Below are 12,818 nucleotides of genomic sequence, written 5' to 3'. Positions count from 1 at the left end.
TCTTTGTTGCTGCGCTTGGGCTTTCTCTAGTTGCGGTGAGTAGGGGCTACTCTTCATTGTGGTGCGCAGGCTTCTTATTGAAGTGGCTTCTCTGGTTGCGAAGCACGGGCTCCAGGCGCGCAGGCTTCAGTAGTTGTGGCACGTGGGCTCAGTAGTTGTGGCGCACGGGTTTAGTTGCTCCACGGCATGTGGGATCTTCCCAGACCAGGGCTCAAACCCATGTCCCCTGAATTGGCAGGCAGATCCTTAACCACTGCGCCACCAGGGAAGCCCCTGACCTCTGCCCTTTATTAAGCAAAGTAAGTCAGTCACTTAGCCAGAGCTCAGAAATCTCTAAGTAAAATACAATGAACTGCTCAACTCTGATAACTGCCCTTAGGGGTGGGGCGAAACACAAGGGAAAGAGCACTGGACCAGGAGTCATGACTAGTTTACTCTATTACTGGCTGTGTGACTTTGGGTAAGACCTTTATGTCTCTAGGCTCAGTTTCCTCTCTCTATAATGGGGGTGGAGGAAGGCAGGGTTTGAAGGAGCTGATTCCTAAGATCCCTGAAATTCTGTATTTACATGGGGGTTGTTGAATAGTTCATCAAATCCCCAAGATTAAACCCACATGGATTACAGAGAATTGGATGGATTATAGCGAACTGGAAGGCCAAGAGGTCAGTAACCCATCTGCAGACTACAAATCAAGGTTCAGGATATGGGAGTTCCAGCTGAGCATATATTCTTTCCAGCTCGCCTTTTAAGAGTAGAATGAAAATCACCTTCTGGGTACTGATAAATATGGAGATACGTCCCACATCCTACAATTCTCCTTTCTCACTTTCTCCAAAATCTTAAAAGACCTCCATCTAAGTCAATTGGAGCAAGCCCACTAGAATGTCCACACTGAATAAATGCTGCCTTCTGCAAGGTAGTCCTTTTGGGAGTTTGAACAATTCTTCCAACGGGCCAGAAACTCCTCCCAGCATTTGTAACAGTCCTCCTGGGGAAGCAAACCAGCCTCGTGATTTTGCCTTCACACCTTGGCTTTCATCTCAAGTGACAGTTCTCATCTTGACCACCCATTGTGTTTTCTTCTTTTTTAATTTTTTAAATTAATTTATTTATTTGGTTGTGCTGAGTCTTAGTTGCAGCAGGCGGGCTCCTTAGTTGTGGCTGGTGCGCTCCTTAGTTGTGGCATGCGAACTCTTAGTTGCAGCACGCACGTGGGAGCTAGTTCCCTGACCAGGGATTGAACCCGGGTCCCTTGCATCAGGAGCACGAAGTCTTAATCACTGTGCCACCAGGGAACTCCCATCCATTGTGTTTTCTACACTTGGCCATTTCCAAAAATCATAGTCCTTCTTTAAAAAATGGAGGTTTGGGACTTCCCTGGTGGCGCAGTGGTTAAGAATCCGCCTGCCAATGAGGAGGACACGGGTTTGATCCCCGGTCCGGGAAGATCCCACATGCCACGGAGCAACTAAGCCTGTGCACCACAACTACTGAGCCCACGTGCCACAACTACTGAAGCCCACGCACCTAGAGCCCGTGCTCCACAACAAGAGAAGCCACCACAATGAGAAGCCCGTGCACTGCAATGAAGAGTAGCCCCCGCTCACCGCAACTAGAGAAAGCCCGTGCGCAGCAACGAAGACCCAATGCAGCCAAAAATAAATAAATTATTTAATTAAAAAAAAAAAGAGGTTTCCCCTCAAAGATGATGTTCAAGAGTATACACACCACGATCCAAAGACAATTTCCTACAATGTTTTGAGGAGTGGAACCATCAGCAAGTGACAGAACAGCTTCTTCAGGAGGTCTCTTTTGAAGGGGCTAACACTTGTTGAATATTCTGAGGTGCTTATTTTGAAAAACCATCTCTGGTGCATGATCACCACATTTCCCTTCCCTTTCTCAACCCTGGAAGGCTCTAAATGTTTTCCTTCACCAGCCTTCATCAGCCTCCTCCTCCATCCCTGCCATCCCCTGGCCCAACTGTCCTCAGCCCAACGCTCTTCCCTGCCTGCAATTAGGCAAATGCCCAAGCTGCTGAATCTTCAAAATCTGTCTTCGATTGAAAGGTAGGCAGTGATGGGGGACTCTAATGGATCCTGGAAAACTGTCTCAGCAGTTCTTACTCCCAAAAGGCCCTTCTCTGGTTTTTAGGGCAAGGTGTCTGTCTTAACCAAACATTTCAGAGGGTCCCAGAGACTCATTCCCACTAGGCATGGCACCAGAACCCTTCCTGCCTTGGTGGGGGTGGGAGGCTGGAGACCTGCTCTCCAGAGGCCCATGTTGCCAGGTGTTGTCAACCACCTACACTTCAAACACTGGACAGACACTACAGACAGCCTTCTCTTTAACACCACCCTCCATCCTCTCCAACTTTATAGTTTATAAATTACTCTTTCATGAGTTCTTGGACTCTTCTCCACTGTTTTACAGATGAGGAAACTGAGCCTCAGAGAAGTAAAGTGAAACATCCAAATTGATAACGTTAGCAAGTTAAAGGTCACTGTCAGATCTCTTGATTCCCCATCTCATTGTTTTGTTTTTAATTTTTTAGGTCACGCCGTGTGGCATGAGGGATCTTAGTTCCCCTACCAGGGATCAAACCCGTGCCCCCTGCATTGGGAGCACAGAATCTTAACCACTGGACCACCAGGGAAGTCCCTCATGCTTTTTTCAATGCAACAGAAATTGCTCACACCTAGAGTAACTCCTCATTCAGACAGTTATTTCCCTTAAGAGCCAAGGGTCGCTTTCTCAGAGACCCTCAGAAACTCAGACATAATGCTCATCCATCAAGAAACGCAATCTGCCCACATCCAAGCACACAGACCTATAGACCCAGTTCTAAGGCTATGCCCTCTGACCCAAGGTGTCTCTCTCATAGAATCCCCTCCCCACTGGCTGCTTAGAGTCAGCGAAGGAGGTGTGTCTTTAGACAGAGGAGCAGAATCTGTCTCTGACTCCTCCAAGAAGGGGTCCTGGAAGAAGAAGCCCCTTCCTCAGCGTCTGTTCTAGAAGTCCCACCCCCGCCCCTCCCCTACCTGCCAAGAGCTGCATCCAGGCGCAGATCTTGTAGACCGTGGCCGTGTTGCAGAAGAAGAAAAGAGCAAAGCAGGTGATGCAGCCGAGGATCAGCACCATGGAGAGCAGCACGAAGAAGGCGGCCGCCTTGAAGGCGCCGGACGGGATAGTGCTGAAGTCGGTGAACGAGCCGCGGCAGGTGAGCTCGCGGCCCGCCAGCCCGCTGCCCACACAGTAGTGGAAGAGGCCGAAGTAACCAGGCTTGGGGGTGCTCACGCTGTCGCCCACCCAGTAGGGCTGGATGAAGACCACCACGTTGATGATGGCGAAGCAGATGGTGAAGATGGCCCATAGCACACCGATGGCCCGCGAGTTCCGCATGTAGTGCTCGTGGTAGAGCTTGGAGGCCTCCTGCGAGGGCAGCATGGTGCCCGGGGGCGGGGCCGGCGGCGGCTTGCGGGGGCCGCCGGCCCGGGACCGACAGCCGGGCTGCCGGGCGGGAGCTGGGGACGCACGCGAGAAGCGACCCTAAGCCAAGGAACCCGCGAGGGCGGGGCCTGAGGCGGAGCTGAGGGGACCTGGGGGCTGGTATGGAGGAGCTAGCAGGGGGTCATGAGAGTATCGGGAAGGTGTCAGGGTAGGGGGAGACTGGGAAAGATCTCCAATTCGGGGACATAGGAAGAGGCCATGTAAAAGTTGGGGGGCTGGGATGAGGGAGCTGGAATGAGCACAGGAGAGCTGGAGGCGGGGCGCTAGAAAGTGGTTACGGTGGCGTTGGGGAGGGGGCTTGGGGGCTGGTACCGGCGAAGTAAGAGGGGACCGTGGGGAGATGGAATGGAGGCTGGAGACCGGCAGCGGAGAATTAGCAGCGGGGTTTTACAGGGAGCTCGGAAGGGAATCTGGGGGCTGGTGTTCGGGGTAAAAGGAGGTCTGGTATTGGGTGTCTAGAAAGGGGCTGTGGAGAGCGGGGTGGGCGCTTCTACGAGGGGGTAAGAAAGGGATGTAAGGGGTTAGTGCCAGGGGACTGGGAAGGTGATATGGGGGCTGGGACAGGGAGGGAGAAGAGCAGGAACCAGGATGAGGCTAGAGGGACATCGGGGGCCGGAGCCGCAGGGTCTGAACAGGGGGCGGGGGGGGTTGGGAGGGTCCCTCAGAAGACAGGGCTCGGGGGAGCCTACGTTTGGCGGGCCAGGGCTACAGGGAGAGAGGTTTTCCAGGCCAAGGGGACGAGGGGCAGGCGCCGGCAGGCAGCCCGAGCCGCGAGGGGCGGGCAGTGGGCAGGGGTTGTCCCCGGGGCGCGGGGGAGCGGCCGGGCCCGGGTAGGGCCAGGGATGGGGGGTGGGGGGCGGCTGCCGCGCGCCCAGGCCGGACGCACGCGGAGGCTGCGGCCGCGGGAAGCGGGTGCGGGGAGACCAACCTGGGCCCGGTCCGGAGCAGTGGGTCCGGGACTGCCGCGGCCTAGGCGCCGCGGCTCGGCGCTCCGAGCGGCGGCTTCCCGGGCCCAGGCGGCGGCCTCGGCGCGGCCTCCATCTTGCTCGGGCTCTCCCCGGGGCGCGCTCCCGCGCGGAGGCGCGAGCTCTCGGGCACCGGCGCGGCCCGACGGAGGCGCGTTCCTGCCGCCGGCGTGCGGGGCGGAGCGGAACAGGAAAGGGAGCTTGGGTGTCCGCCAGTCTCGGAGAGGGGTCGGCACGGTCCCTGGGGTCCCCCAGCCGGAGCAGTAAGCCCCCGCCACAGTAAGGCCTTCTAATTGGGGGGACCCCCCTCCTTCCGGCCGGAGCTGAGCGATTGTGGGTCCACGCCAAGCCCATGGGAACGCTGCAGGGGCAGAACAGGGTGTTAGTTCACAGCGTTTGAACTGATCCCTTGCTCCCAAATTACCTCGGGTACAGCCTACCACAGTGTCTGTCGAGTGTCACCGTTACGCTTCCAGTCCTTTGGGTCTTGGAGGCGTTGAAGGTTCCCAGAGTCTCCTAGGAAATCGCCAGCACCTCTGGGAGAGGGAACCTCCTAAACTGTTAGCGGCCCACGCTCGCGGTGGGGATTCGTTGGCCGCCAGTGTGTGGAGCTGGGCCTGGAGAGTGGGACACGGGGTGAGTATGGGGAACAGGAGAAAAGGAGGCTGGGAACGTGTTGGTTTCTCTCCCTACACTCTCCCAGTGCCTGGCATGAAGCGGACACATCAGGAGGGTGTGTTAAAGAACGGAGCATAACAGTACAGGCAGTTTGCGGTTAGGCCCGAGAAAATGAGGGGACACTCCAAGGGAGCCAGTGCAGGTCATTTCTTCCCTGCAGTGAAATACCTTTTGGCTTAGGATCTGCCAAGATCATCTGGGTTGTCATCCAGAAAGCTCTGACTACTACTTAACTGTCTCCGTGACCTTGCACTTGCTCTCTGAACCTCTATTTCCCCATCTGTAAAGTGGGCAGATTACGCCCCACTTCACAGGTGTTGAGAGGTGGTGAAAATAATCTGTTAGTAGGTTCCAAATACTGGACCATACACAGGGATCAGTCTGGTGAAATTTAGATCTATGTGCAAAAAAACCACGTAATTATCATCATGTGAGGTTGCCACCTGTCTTTTTTCTCTGGGGTAGAGGGACTGTTTTTTTTTTTGTTTTGTTTTGTTTCTGAGATGATGTACCTCCTGCCTTCCTGATATAAAACTTCCATTTTTTAAAGAAATGGTGATGACAGTTAATGACAGTTGTTCCCCACCCCCCCGCCGCCGCCAGTGGCTTTATTTGGCAAAATAAGAAACAGGCAGTGTTATTTCCTTCCAAAATTAAAAAAAAGAAATGTGCAGTCCCCCACAATTTGGGGACCACAGACCCATGTGAAGTCATCTCACCTGAGACAGTATATTCAATCAGTTTGGTTTCCCCTTCCACTGGTTCCTTGAAGAGGCATCCAGGCTGTCTCCTGAGAACCCTAAGATCCCAGAAGCATGAGCTGGCAGGGGCTGTGAAGAGAGTCTCATTCTACACCTTCTCCCACTTGACAGATGGAGAACAGAGGCCAAAGAGAGGGATTGACTTGTCCAAAGAGGTGAGTCCATCCTGCCAATTCAAGTGATCAACCTGATTCATTAATTTATTTCATCCACCCAATAAGTATGTGATAGGCTCCTGCAATGTGCCAACACAGCACTATGCTAGGCCCTGGGAGAAGATGGTGGGTAAAACAGATGTGGTCCCTGCCCTCCTGGAGCTCACAGCTTCATGGGGAGACAGAAGGTGCTGGGAAGAGGGGGGAGGGAAGTCATCCTCAAAGGGCACCTCAAAGTCTCCTTCTGTGGGTGCTCCTGGTGTGGGTACTGTTCTGAATATAAGTTACCGGAGCCAGAAGTTCCATCTTTTCTCCTTATTCTGCCATGAATTATTGTCTTTTTTCCTATCCTGCTGAGCCAAGCTAGGCACTCCAGGAAAAAAATCACAGAAGTGCACTTACTACTCGCTCTCCAGGGAAGAACTGAGAGTTCTTGCTAAGATGGGCCCCCAGCTCCTCACTGGTTGCTCTGTTCTAGCTCTGCAGAGCGATGACACCCTGGAGAGAGCTGCCTGCCACCCACACCGCTTCTGACATCAGTACTTTGTCTTTAAAGAAACTCCTTTCCCCCTCACTCAGGCCCTGGATTTGGTGAGACTCACCTTACTCCTCTCCAGAACCGGGCAAATGATCAGGCCTGGACAATGAACATATTCCATTGTTCTAGACACAACGATTGGCTCTGGGTGGGCCCATAAGCCAAGCCAAATAGTTGAGAATGATATCCAGGTCATTTGTTGCAGTTTACGAGAAAGAGATTGTTCCCCTTTTACTGAGTTTGTTGAGCTGGGGCTTCAGCTTCAACCACAGGGGGGCATCTTTGACACTCCAAGCAGAGAGATTGTCTAAGAATAAAATGAACACAAAGAGAAGCTAAGAAATGGAAAGAGTCCTGGTGTCCTGGTGACATAATTTGAGCACCTGGATCCATCCATGCCTGAAGACCTGCTTCTGGATTGTTCTGTTAGGTAAACCAATGAATTCAGTTTTTGCTGAAGCCAGTTTGTGTTGGGTTTTTGTCACTTCCAGTCAAAATAGTCCCAAATAATTTACCTACATCTCCCCCAACCCGGACTGGTGTACTGGATTATTTACATTGTAGAAAAATGCCTGAAAGGGTGAGCTACTCCTGACATATTGGAACCCAAAGGCAAAAATTTGAGGTGCATCTCTGCCACTGTATGACCTAGGACGATGATGCTACTCCTCACAGCCTCATTTTCTCCATTTATAAAATAGAGAAAAACATCCTTCCTTCCTACAGATGTTATGAGGATCAAGAGAGAGAATGCACGGAAAAGAGCTTTGTAAACTGAAAATGGCTTTATAAATGTAAGTGATTGTCATTAAATTTTAATAAGTGGCTTGCCCAAGGAGTAGAAATTACAGTGGTATTGGAAAGGCACTCTCAGAGCTATAAGTAGCTGGGACAGAATGTCTCCTCATTTTCAAGACTAACCTTGGGGAGTCTTCCTTTCCTACAGAAAGGAAGTCTGAGAACTCTCCACAGGAAGAACAGAACAGAACAGTTGTGAGCTCAAGTTGGGAACTTTAGACCATAAGGCAAAGATGATCCTGGAGCTGGATGAGAGAAGCCCCCAGGGCACTTAAAGCCAATATCCTAGCAGAGAAAGGTTTGTGACTTGTCAGATAGCCTTATGCCTAAAGTAAGTGTTCAGTTGCCTTGAACGGTTATTAAGCCCTTACAGCATTCTAGCTCCCCTGATCTTTGCTTTAGATATATTATCTCATTTAATCTTCACAATAACCCTAAGAGGTAGTGTTATGGGCTGAATTATATCCCTCTCCCCCACCCCCAAATTCATATGTTCAAGTCCTAACTCCCAGTACCTCAAAATGTGACTGGAGATAGGGCCTTTAAAGAGGTGATTAAGGTAAAATGAGGTGATATGGGTGGGCCCTAATCCAGTATCACTGGTGTCCTTTTTTTTTTTGCGGTACGCGGGCCTCTCATGTGGCCTCCCCCATTACAGAGCACAGGCTCCGGACGCTCAGGCTCAGCGGCCATGGCTCACAGGCCCAGCCGCTCCACAGCATGTGGGATCTTCCCGGACCAGGGCACGAACCCATGTCCCCTACATCGGCAGGCGGACTCTCAACCACTGCGCCACCAGGGAAGCCCACACTGGTGTCCTTTTAAGAGGAGATTAGGACAGAGGCTAGATGATGACCATGGGGAACATAGCAAGAAAGGAGCCACCTTCTGAGGGGCCTCAGAAGAAATCAAACTTGCTAACACCTTGATCTTGGACTTTGAGCCTCCAGAACTGTGAAAAAATAAATATCTGTTGTTTAAGCCACGCAGCCTATAGTATTTTATAATGGTAGCCCTAGCAAACTAATACAGACGTGAACTGTTTTACACATGAGGACAATGAGGTATGCCCATTTTACAGACGAGGACACAGAAGTTAAATTACTTCCCCAGGGACTTCCCTGGCAGTCCAGTGGTTAAGATTCTGCACTTCCACTGCAGGGGGCACAGGTTTGACCCCTGGCTGGGGAAGTAAGATCCTACATGCTGCGAGGCATGGCCAAAAAGAAAAAAAATTACTTCCCCAAAATCGCACCTCTAGCAAGTGAAACAGCTGGTATTTATCCCTAGGTAGAGCCCACATTCTTAACTACGATGCCATATAGATTATTCTGTAGAGTAGATTCAATTCTTCTCAACCACCCGGGTTTCCTTTTTATTTCCGATGCCAGTGGTTACTGGCATCAGACCATCTGGGTTCAAGTCTCAGCTCTTCATTCCTTGGATTATAAGCTGTAAGGATGCTACGTGTTCACCGTCCCATGGCAAAGACCAAGAGAATAGGCCAACATATCCTCAGATGAAGAGTTTCTTTTTTTTTTTTAATGGCTGTGTTGGGTCTTCGTTGCTGTGTGTGGGCCTTCTCTAGTTGCAGCGAGCGGGGGTTATTCTTCGTTATGGTGCGCGGGCTTCTCATTGCGGTGGCTTCTCTTGTTGCTGAGCATGGGCTCTAAGTGTGCAGGCTTCAGTAGTTGTGGCACTAGGGCTCAGCAGTTGTGGTTCGCGGGCTCTAGAGTGCAGGCTCAGTAGTTGTGGCACACGGGCTTAGTTGCTCCATGGCATGTGGGATCTTCCCGGACCAGGGCTTGAACCCGTGTCCCCTGCATTGGCAGACGGATTCTTAACCACTGCACCATCAGGGAAGTCCGAAGAAGTTCTTAATACTTTTAAGAGCCTGTGGTGAAAGTTATGCCTGTCTTTCTATGGTTTTCTTAAATCCCCCTCTTTTCTTTACAATGGTTTGAATTAGTTTTCTGTCTCATGTCCCTGAAAGAGTCCTAAGGAAGGCCATTTCTTTCTCTTTCCTCCCTCAACCTCACACATTAAATCTTGCTCTTTGACTTGATAATCAAGTCATTCATTCCTTCAGCCACTCAGCTAATAAGTGTCAGTGACATCTTCTACTTGACAGGTCCTTTGCTATGCAGTGGGGACACAAAGATGAGGAAGACCCGGTCTGCCCTGGAAGAACTCACTGTCTAGTGCACGAACAAGGAAACAGATGGGGTAGAATTAGAATGACAGAGGTTCACTCAGAGATTTTCAGAGCCACGTGAATGGGCTCGCTGGAGCTGTGATATTAAATGAGTCATTCAACTTTTTTTTTTTTTTTTTTTGGCGGTACGCGGGCCTCTCACTGTTGTGGCCTCTCCCGTTGCAGAGCACAGGCTGTGGATGCGCAGCCTCAGTGGCCATGGCTCACGGGCCTAGCCGCTCCGCGACATGTTGGATCTTCCCAGACCGGGGCACGAACCCGTGTCCCTTGCATCAGCAGGCGGACTCTCAACCACTGCGCCACCAGGGAAGCCCCATTCAACTTTTGGAATCTCAGTTGTTTCATCTATAAAGAGGACATCGTTAAAAAGTATGTATTCTTTCATGGGTGATGAAATAATGGGCTCTGTACTTGAAACAAACTTTACATGTGAAGAATTGTTCATTCAATAACAAGATGCCTTCATAGCTGTACCATGTCTCACCTGGGAAGTATCTGTTTTATTCAGAACTCTTGGGTTGCAAATGACAGAGACCCAATAAAAACTGGCATAAGCAGGAATAGGTTCCAGTAGGATCCAGCAGCTCATGTGATAGGGTTGGGAGTCAACATCTACCCATGGACCCTGCTTTCCCATCGGTGGTTGGCTCCATGCCCAAGCAAGATCTTCCCAAGCCATGGCAAGATGGGTTTGCTAGCTTTGTGGTCAGAGAATGTGGTCTGTGTGATACTCATACTTTGGAGTCTATGGAATATCCCTTTGAGGCCTAGTACATGGTTCATTTTCATAACTGTGCTTTTAAAGAATATGCTCTCCCTGTTAATGGAAGGAAGTTCTTTCTATGTCTGTTAGCTCAAGTCTGTTCATTGCATTGTTCACATTTTGTAGATCATTACTCTTTTTTTTTTTTCTGTCTGCTTGATCCATGCATTTCTGAGAAGTGTGTTAAAATCTCCCATTACTGGGACTTCCCTGGTGGTGCAGTGATTAAGAATCTGCCTGACAATGCAGGGGACACAGGTTCGAGCCGTGGTCCGGGAAGATCCCACATGCCGCGGAGCAACTAAACCCGAAAATGTTGGGGAGGAAAATCTCCCATTATGATTGCTGATTTACCAGTTTCTCCTTGTGAGTCTATTGATTTTTTGCTACATATATGGAGACGAAGTTATTATTATAGATGCATACTAGCATTCTTTTGACTAGTATTTTCCTGAAGTATAGTCTTTTATCTTTAGTCTTTCTGTCATTATGTTTTTGGAGTGTCTTTTGTAAAAATCAAAAAGCTTCATAAGGGCTTCCCTGGTGGTGCAGTGGTTGAGAATCTGCCTGCCAATGCAGGGGACACGGGTTCGAGCCCTGGTCTGGGAAGATCCCACATGCCGCGGAGCAACTAGGCCCGTGAGCCACAACTACTGAGCCTGCGCATCTGGAGCCTGGGCTCCGCAACAAGAGAGGCCGCGATAGTGAGAGGCCCGCGTACCACGATGAAGAGTGGCCCCTGCTTGCCGCAACTGGAGAAACCCCTCGCACAGAAATGAAAACCCAACACAGCCAAAAATAAATAAATAAATATTAAAAAAAAAAAGCTTCATAAAAAAAATCCAATATTAAAGTCTCTGTCTTATAATAAGTAAACATTGATCTGTTTACATTTATTGTGATTATTGATCAATGTGAACTTATTTCTACCATCTAATTTTGTGTTTTACATTTACTATGCTTTCTCTATGCATCTTTTTTCTCCTTCTAAGCCTTCTATTTTAATGGTTTAGTTTTCTTTATTCTTGGTTTTGCTTCTCTTAGTTTGGAAGATCTGTAATTCATACTTTGTGAGACATTTCCCACGAGAATCCTCTTGGTTTTCAATACCAGAACATCACACAACTTTCTTATCTCTCAATGCAACATTTTCTGGCCAATATTTAAATAAGAAAATTTTATATTTACATCCCTAAAACTCAGCACAATGTTTTAAACAGAACTCAGTGTAGGAAATAGCTCAAGCAATATTCCAGCCACTATTGGTAGAATATCAGAATGAAGTGTTCTTTGTAAATTGTGCCTCCACAGCAACAAAATGGGTGTGCATCTGAGATGTTGGTGCTAAGGGAAGTATGGTATTGGGCTATTACACACAATGCTTTCGTTTGCTAACAGCAGCATCATTTGTTTGGTGGTTAGGAAGCAGTGGTTTCTGGTTTTGCTTCTTGTGTGTAGTAAAATATACATAACGAAACTTACTCTTTTAACCATTTTTAAGTGTACATTCAGTGGCATCAAGTACAATCACAATGTGCAACCATCTTCCATTTTCAGAACTTTTTCATCATCTCAAACAAACTCTGTACCTATTAAACAATAACTCCCTATTTCTTCTGTGTCCCCCAGCCCCTGGTAACCTCTGTTCTACTTTCTGTCTATGAATTGGCCTATTCTAGGTACCTTATCCAAGTGGAATCATACAATATTTGTCCTTTTGTGTCTGGCTTATTTTCCTTAACATAATGTTTCCCAGGTTCATCCATGTTGTAGCATGTATCAAAATTGTATTCTTTTTTAAAGTTACTATTTCATTTTATGTATATAATATATTTTGTCTATCCATTTATCTGTTGATGGACATTTGTGTTGTTTCTACCTTTTGACTATTGGGAATAACACTGCTATGAACGTTGGTGTACAAATAACCATTTGAGTCCCTGCTTTCAATTCTTTTGGCTATAAACCTAGAACTGAAATTGCTAGATCATATGGTAATCCTATGTTTAACTTCTTGAGAAACCACCAAACTGTTTTCCACAGCAGCTGCACGATTTTACATTCCCACCAGCAGTGCCAAGCGTTCTAATTTCTCCACATCCTTGCCAACACTTGTTATTTTCTGTTTTGTTTTAATTGTCGTCTTACTTGCTATGAAGTAGTATTTCATTGTGGTTTTAATTTGCATTTCCCTAATCACTAGGGATGTTAAACATCTTTTCATAGACTTATTGATATTCATACATCTTCTTTGGAGAAATGTCTATTCACAGCCTTTCTTCATTTTTGGATTGGGTTGCTTGTTTGTTGTTGAGTTGTAGGAGTTCTTTATATTCTCAGAATATTAATCTCTTATCAGATATATGATTTGTAAATATTTTCTCCCATTCAGTGGGTTGTCTTTTCACTCTCTTGTTAGTGTCCTTTGATGCAC

The 12,818-nt window shown here is 48.5% G+C and overlaps 1 protein-coding gene and 1 long non-coding RNA gene across 4 annotated transcripts in view; one reads left to right on the top strand and one right to left on the bottom strand.

Annotated features, from left to right (window-relative positions):
* LHFPL4 (LHFPL tetraspan subfamily member 4) overlaps positions 1–3,448 on the bottom strand; it is a 29,028-nt gene extending 25,580 nt beyond the window's left edge. For all 3 annotated transcript variants that reach the window (XR_004352361.1, XM_032650451.1, XM_032650450.1), the window contains exon 1: positions 3,043–3,448. Coding sequence is in view for 2 of the 3 variants with exons in the window: in XM_032650451.1 (XP_032506342.1) it covers positions 3,043–3,448 (406 nt within the window). In the remaining variant the exon portion in view is untranslated. The remainder of the gene's footprint in view (positions 1–3,042) is intronic.
* Positions 3,449–4,974: 1,526 nt separating this feature from the next.
* LOC116761608 lies at positions 4,975–7,402 on the top strand. Its single transcript, XR_004352065.1, has 3 exons — positions 4,975–5,112; positions 6,027–6,070; positions 7,335–7,402. It is a non-coding gene; the product is annotated as an uncharacterized LOC116761608 (long non-coding RNA).
* Positions 7,403–12,818: the final 5,416 nt, after the last annotated feature.

Source organism: Phocoena sinus, chromosome 11 (assembly GCF_008692025.1).
Source record: "Phocoena sinus isolate mPhoSin1 chromosome 11, mPhoSin1.pri, whole genome shotgun sequence".
NCBI lineage: Eukaryota > Metazoa > Chordata > Mammalia > Artiodactyla > Phocoenidae > Phocoena > Phocoena sinus.
Note: the sequence above shows the minus strand (reverse complement) of the source record. Positions and strands in the feature narration are given on the sequence as shown.